Source organism: Perognathus longimembris, chromosome 6, assembly GCF_023159225.1.
Source record: "Perognathus longimembris pacificus isolate PPM17 chromosome 6, ASM2315922v1, whole genome shotgun sequence".
Taxonomy (NCBI): domain Eukaryota; kingdom Metazoa; phylum Chordata; class Mammalia; order Rodentia; family Heteromyidae; genus Perognathus; species Perognathus longimembris.
Window position 1 is genome coordinate 15,656,905 of NC_063166.1, and position 7,815 is coordinate 15,664,719.

General features: G+C 36.0%; 1 protein-coding gene across 1 annotated transcript; it reads right to left on the bottom strand.

Annotated features, from left to right (window-relative positions):
- Positions 1 to 4,471: 4,471 nt before the first annotated feature.
- LOC125352211 (olfactory receptor 2J3-like) lies at positions 4,472 to 5,401 on the bottom strand. The gene has a single exon (XM_048347340.1). It carries the CDS (start codon positions 5,399 to 5,401, stop codon positions 4,472 to 4,474), a length of 930 nt encoding a protein of 309 aa, XP_048203297.1.
- Between the last annotated feature and the right edge of the window lie 2,414 nt (positions 5,402 to 7,815).

The window sequence follows — 7,815 nt, forward strand, 5'->3', positions numbered from 1 at the left end:
AAGTTTGTGGACTTCTAATTTTACAAGTAGAATAGGCTTATAAAGGCTTCTTTCTCATGACTCATGTGTCATTAAATGTTACATGTTTTTTTTCGTAAAATATGTCGTGTTACTGGTATTGTTTTAATCACATCAGTCAAGATTTTATTTGGCTAAAATGTTCCAGTATGGACACTCTTATTTGAACACATATTAAGATAATTCTATGTGTGTTGTCATTATCAGAAATAGTAACTTCTGAAATCACAAAAATATTAAAATACTACCTATGATATAATTCCAATACTCTAAGATAATCATCAAAACAGCATATCAAACATTCATGAGGGCTTCGTATTTGTGCCACAGAAGAAACATTCCATGACTCTTTGAGCTTCCCAGGAGGCTGGAGCAGCCTCACGTGCAGGCCATCATTTGGAAAGCATTGCAAGGTTTCAAAGAGTCACGAGTCATAATTTCATCAACTTCAATATATTTGGATGCTTTATCTTTTTTATTTAATTAAGAAAGGATATTACACCATGTGCAAATGGCTAGTCTCTATAATTCATGCCAAGCAGAAGCTTTTGTTAGATTCCATCTCCTCCGAGGAAGTGAGAGGTAGCTGCACACATTTGCCATCCCAGCCATGGGCAGGAAGCCTGAAATAGATGGTTGTCATTCCAGGTTCAGACAGGGCAGGAAGCAAGACTTCATCTCAAGGACAACCAGCACACTAACCAAGCTGGATAGATGGCTCAGCCGAAGAGACCCTATCAAGCTCTATGAGGCCCTGAATTTAAACACTACACCACAAAAAAATTAAGGTTGCCTTCCTAAGTAAAGAATTCATCATTGAGTTATAAAACATGCAGTATAAATGAAACTATACTACTGATACATTTCTGGAAATTCTTTTTAACTATTTTAGCATGAGTTTTCTGAATCAGTTGAAGAAAGATGTGATACTTGGGTTGACCACTTGGAAATATTCCAGTGTTTAATTGAAACAAAAATTATTTACACAATGAAAAACACCACAACCTTAAGTAGAAGGGGGCATAGAAAAGAGAATTTAATCAAAATTAAAATACATGTGATAAGCTTAATAAATAACATAAATGGTCAATATTATAAGGAAACCCTTCAAATAAAACTGTTAATCCAAAAGTAATAATGTATCCTTAATTAGAATGCAATTAATTACTTCAACCAACAATTTGAATTGTATTTATTTATGTATGTTTTGAGAATAAGAATGTTCAAAGTCTGTATCACTAAAAGGTGAAAATGTTAAAAACAATATGTAAGACTCACAATGAAAATTTAAGGCTGTATTCTTAAATTAGTTACAACTTATAAAAATAATGAATTGATTGTACAGTCATGTGGTGTTGAATTTGTGTTGAGAATTCAATACCTATGTAATGAATAAATAAACATTTGTAAATAGAAACAGTTTGTTGAGGGAAGAGGTAACAAACAGTACAAGAAATATACCCAAGGCCTAGCATATGAAACTGTAACCTCTCTGTACATCACTTTGACAATAAATAAGAAAAGAAAGAAGCAGTTTTTTAGGATTTTTCTGACATACTTTCTGGTATAACCAGAAATCTAAGCAAATAGTTGGAAAGAAAATTAATTTCATATTATTCCATACAAGAAACAACTATATACCCATATTAATTCTGTAAAGTAACAGATTATGTAGTATACTTTAATTCTCAAGGCCAATAGTCCCTGATGTTAGAACAAATTGTAAGTAATTAAAAATTAGCAGATTCCTGACTATTTGCAAAAAACTTCAAATTTTGCATTCACACACAAATCATATCCATATTAAGAGTTGAAATTCTCTGATGGAAAATCAGTTAAGGTACTTTTGTCAGTGTTACATACAGAGAAACCTAGTATGCTTTTAGTTTCAGAGATTAGTACTAGAAAGGTGTGAGTGTTGTAAGCATAACAATAGAGACAGGTTACAGATGCTCTGTGTACTTTCTTCAGTCTTCCTCTCTCCTGGGCTAGTGTGCATTCATGTTTAAGTCTGCAGATATTCTTATCTTATCCAAATTCTGTGAAAATAGAGGAATTTTAAGAATTGTATTGAATATCACAAGATAAAAAATATTATGAGTGATGAAAGGTACAAAAATCACAGTAATATTTTATAGGTCCTAGAAAAATATCATATTTCTGGAATGTATATTCAGTCTAGACAGCATGAACGCTAACTTTGGTTAAGTTTGAGAAAAAAATACGTTAAAGGGAAAGCATATATTGAGTGAGAAAGATATGCTCTGTCTTTGAAACTAAGCAGGAGATAAAACAAATGCTGAGATAACACTTTCCTTGAAGGAGATCCAAAAACTTTGCTTAAGGCCAAGCAGGCCAATCAGGCCTTTCTTATGGAACAAAAGGCAGGCATCAAAACAGTTAACACTTTACTGAAAGAAAATGGTGGGTGAAAATCTTTAAGGTGGTTAAACAATGGTTTCCTCAATTCTTAAGAGAACCTTGTAGATCTGCATAGCATAATACTGACTGGGCAAAAAAATATATCATCTTTTTATAAGAAAGATGAGGAGAATAAATTCATTTACAACTAATATAAATCCAATGTTTTTTCCAACATGTAATCTTGGAAACTGAAATTCATGAGGTGGAATGAAGATATCCCTTGGCAACAGGGAAGAGCCCATCAACTGGCTTATGAGAAGGATGAACTGAGGTGTCTGCCATGCTATTGTTGTAGTTGCATCTGTTAATACACAGTGATGCTGGCAAAAAAAAAAAAAGAGAGATAGCATCATATTCAAGTTAGCTCACATGTAGATGGCTGCCAATAAAATGTCAGAGAAAAATATTCTTTTATAAAAATACATTTCTTTTTTAGAAGATATATAAGGTGGTTTTGCAATGCACTTCTTAACTACACATATTTAAATTAGGTCATGTTTTAAGAGAAAATAAATGTTTGCCCTATAATCTCTTGTATCATAAAAGTCCTTTCAAATCATTTCAGAGCCCAGTTCTCTATCTGTCTCTGTGGTTCCTTAGAATATGCAGATGTCCTGGGCTTCCAAATTATTTTATTCTCCTCCACAGTTTGTGATTCATAAAAAATACTATAATTGTACCACTTCAGAGCTATTCTAGTTACAATTCCTAAAACTTGTTTTCTTACTGTGGATGATGGTGTATGAAAGAATCTAGACCAAAAGTTCTCTTAGTGTTCTCTAATTGTATTAGTCCACGTAATGTTGCTGTGACAAACACTTGAGACTGGGAGCATAGGAATAAACCTACATTTATTCATATCAAAGTTATGGAAGTCCAGGAGCTTAGTGATGGCCTCTGATAGATACATAGCAAGAGTCAAGGGTAGTGGGGGAGAGAGAGATCATGTGACAAGAAATATGGCAGAGGAAGTCAGGAGCCAGGCATGCTCTTGTGATAACCCCTTGCTGTCTTAACCAAGTTTCTGCACATACATTAATCCCTTCTGAGAACAGCCAACTCAATAATGACCTGTTGATCTATAGTTTTCAACACTGCTTCAGTGACACGCAAACTTAATCACAGGAACCTTTGTGGGATACTTAATTCATACCCAAGTAACAGCCTTACTCGACAAAGACTAATGTTGTAAAAAAAAAAATCTCTTTCCTGTTTTGTTCTCCCTTTTTTCTGTTTTGTTTAATTTGTTTTCAAACAGAATCATACTATGTAGCCAAGGCTGGAAGAGAACTCATTGTGTAGCTAATAGTGGCCTGAAAATTTTCTTTGGGGGAAGGGGGAAGTGGGTACAGTCAATCGGGCCTGAGCATTGACTCTGAGCTCTAGGTCAAGGTTAGTGCTCTGCCACTTTGAGCCACAGTGCTATTTCCAGTTTTCTGGTGGTTAATTGGAGACAAGGGTCTCAAAGACTTTCCTGACTGAACTGGCTTTGAACTGAGATCTAAGGATCTCAGCCTCTTGAGGAGTTAGGATTACAGGCATGAACCACCTGCACCTAGGTTGTCCAGAAACTTGATATTTCTTCTGCCTCCTGAGTGCTTGAATTACCACCACATACAGCTTTATGTAAAATATTTCACGTCTTTAATTTGGCTATGTAAGAAACAACATATTTAGGATACATTGTACAAATGTTCTTAATTAAAATATTCACTTTTCAATGAAATTATAAATTGTTCTTCTAAAAATATTTACAATTTGTTTTACAATATTTTTAATTAAGATTTTAGATTCATGTTAATTGCAATATTGAAAAAAGTGTGACAATCCTGAATTTACATGGCTGTGTTCTCCACAACAGTATGATTTAGGCAGATTGTGCTTAATTTATATTTGCCAGAAAGAACTCCTTGCTTGTTTTGGCTTAATAAATGTTTATTGAGTAAAAGTGTAGTTGGTGAACTGATGAATTTATGAACCACTGGTCAAGAAGAGATGCAGATTACAGTCAGTGTAACAAGCACACAGATTACCCTCGCCCCATCAGTCTCCTTACCGCCCCTCTCACATTTTTGTTTCTGAGGGTGTAGATGAGAGGGTTGAGGCTAGGTGTGACAACAGTGTAAAACAAGGCAATGAACTTGCCTTGGTCTTGAGAATTTTCTGTTGGGGGCTGGAGATATATGCACATGACTGGTATAAAAAAGAGGGACACCACCATGAGATGGGCTCCACAGGTCCCAAAGACTTTCTGAAGTCCAGTGCTTGATTGCATCCTCAGTACAGCCCGGGCAATGGCACCATAGGAAGTGAAGATGAGGATGAGAGGTATGAGGACAAAAATAGAGCTTGTGACCATGAGGGTCATCTCATTGGCTCTGGTATCAACACAAGATATTTGCAGCAGAGCTGGAACTTCACAGAAGAAATGATCCACTTGGCGATGTCCACACAGGGGTACCAGGAAAGTAAAGAGGGAATGAAGTGCTGAGTTGGTAAATCCACAAACCCATGAGCCTAGAGCCAATAATCGGCAGAAGCGAGGGTGCATGAGGACAGTGTAATGCAAGGGTTTGCACACAGCTGCATAGCGATCATAGGACATCACCACCAACAGCACACACTCTGTGGCTCCTAATGCCAGGACAAAGTAGAGCTGAATCATGCAGCCAGCATAAGAAATGGTCTTGTCTGGGCCCCAGAGGTTGAACAGCAACTGGGGGAGGGAGCTGGTGGTGTAACAGAGATCCAGAACAGAGAGGTTTGAGAGGAAGAAGTACATGGGAGTGTGGAGGTTGGAGTCCAGGTATGACAGGACGATGATGAACAGGTTGCCTATCAGTGTCAGCAAGTAGAAGATCAAGATGACCACAAAGAGAACTGCTTCTAGATGAGGCCAGTTAGAAAAACCCAGCAAAATGAAGTAATCATTAGAAGAAGTGTTGATTTTTTCCATCATTATTTGCTCCCTGTGACCTGAAGGAAAATGTCACATCATCTCCAAAAATATGTAATTAAATACTCTAAGGTTCACAGGGACAGTACAGTGAATGGCAAAATCCACTTGGTAGCCTTTGTTAAGGATTCATAATTCTTTTCTAAACTGAAGACCAAAATTTTCATAATTTAAATTTATGTTTAGAATTTTAATTCTTGTTTTCTTTTGGTCTTGAGTTTTGGTCTTGAGGTTTTGGTCTTGAGTGTTTATCTGCTTTGGAACAGTAAAAGGGTCACAGAAATGGTAGGACAAAGGGTGAACAAGTAAATGCAGCGCTGGTATTCACTAGATAGTTTGTTGAAAATTAACTATACAGCTTGTGGGTGGGGACAGGAGGGAAAAACTAGGAGAGAGGGAAAGGTGTCATTGCTAAGAACGAATTGTACTTTTTATCTGACATATGCAACTGTAACCCCTCTCTACCTCACTGTGACAGTGACAATAAACAATTTTTTTAAAATTCTGCATAACTTAAATACAACAGGGAAATGATATTATGTAGGACTTGTATTCAGGTTCTGTGTTTTGATTTCTCAGCCTTGTGGTACACACTCTTGCCACTCTAAACACTGTCTGCTCCTCTACCTTACCCTAACTACCATATCTTTTTGGTTTTCTATGCTTTGTCACAGAACTTTTATCTTCTCCTATATTTTTTTCTTTTCCAATTTAGTGATATTCACACATCCTTTAAGAAGTATTCCGGGCTGGGAAGATGGCCTAGTGGCAAGAGCACTTCCCTCATATACATGAAGCCCTGGGTTCAATTCCCCAGCACCACATATATAGAAAATGGCCAGAAATGGCGCTGTGGCTCAAGTGGCAGAGTGCTAGCCTTGAGCAAAAAGAAGCCAGGGACAGTGCTCAGGCCCTGAGTCCAAGCCCCAGGACTGGCAAAAAAAAAAAAAAGTATTCTTATGCTTCATACTCATAAGTTATTGTGCAGGCATCTTTGTGTCTTTCTTTCTCTTACTATCCCTAGTTATGTTTTATTTTTCACTTAGAAATAAGCTTTGAGTGGAATAAACACATCATAATATAAAGATAATTCTGTAAGCACATCTAATTGGGGTTATATTTACATTATTCTACATAGACCATTTGATATCCTACTAAATTTGACATTCTCTGACTTTTCGTCCCTCTGTGAGACTATTTGATGTTATCATTCTTTTGTATAATGCACTAAATAGAAATAGCCTTGAAAATGCTGAAAAGAAAGCTGAAGTTACTAATATATTATCAGACTATTTTGTGACAATTATCTTCCCTAGTGAGGTTAAGGAGACCTTTCATTATCATTAACTCAGCTGTCACCCTTGATGCTTAGAAAGTAGTTTATTCTATTATAACACAAATATCTATATGAAATATAAAATTTCATTGTTGTTACTTTGTAAATACATTTATGTGGTCACATGTTTACCTTACAGAAGAGTAGAAAGTGTGATACAAATAACCACTACTTACTTCTTAACCTGATTGAGCATTAGTTCCCATTTTTTACCATCTGTAATTCACAGAGCTATAACTCATATGTGATTCTTTTTCTTCTATGAGTTTTCAATTTTTTTCAGCAGAAAGGTTAACATTTAATTTTATCTTATAATTGTTTTGTTAAGAGATTCAACCATTTAAAATCTTTATTTTTACCTTGAGTCCTGTCTCCTCCACTTCTACCACATACTTCTTCGCTACTTGTACTATGGTCAGCAGGTTCTATCTTATTTCTTCAAAGGCTGTGGCACAAGAAAAAAATAATCACATTAGAATCACTTGTGGTGTCCTCTTTAGGGGAAAGGTGTCTTATAATTGCCTCTGTGCTGCATGCAAATGTAACTCTGGTAAAAATGCAACTCTCAAAAATGTAGTTGTGTTTTAGCAGAAAAACTAGTAACATTCAGGTTGGCTCAAAGACTGCAACATTATTCAGCTCTCATAGTTTATAATTTATTAATAGTGCAAATAATCACCTACCAGGCTACACTAATTTGGACTATTTCTGACAAGTCAGTAACCATCCAGGAATAATCAGTCAAAACATTTTTACAAAGGAACTCTATAAGAAGTTGCTACCAGATGTCCCACAATGGATGAGTGGATCCAAAAAAAAAACAAAAACAAAAACAAAAATGAGGTACACAATGGAACTTTACATACCATGAGAAAAAAATAGTAATGTCCTTTCCAGGGAGATGGATAGAACTAGAACAAACCACGTTAAGTCAGGTAAGCCAAGCTCAGAAAGACAAATGGCGCATGTTCTCTCTGGTATGCGGAAATTAGATCTAAAATGCACTGGTATCTGACAAATTGTACAGGATTCTAGATACGCACACTCAGTGAGACTAAAAGAGGGTACTCTTAGGAGAGAA

Excerpts from the sequence above, each read along its gene's own strand:
- LOC125352211 (XM_048347340.1), bottom strand. The coding sequence starts at position 5,401 with ATGATGGAAAAAATCAACACTTCTTCTAATGATTACTTCATTTTGCTG.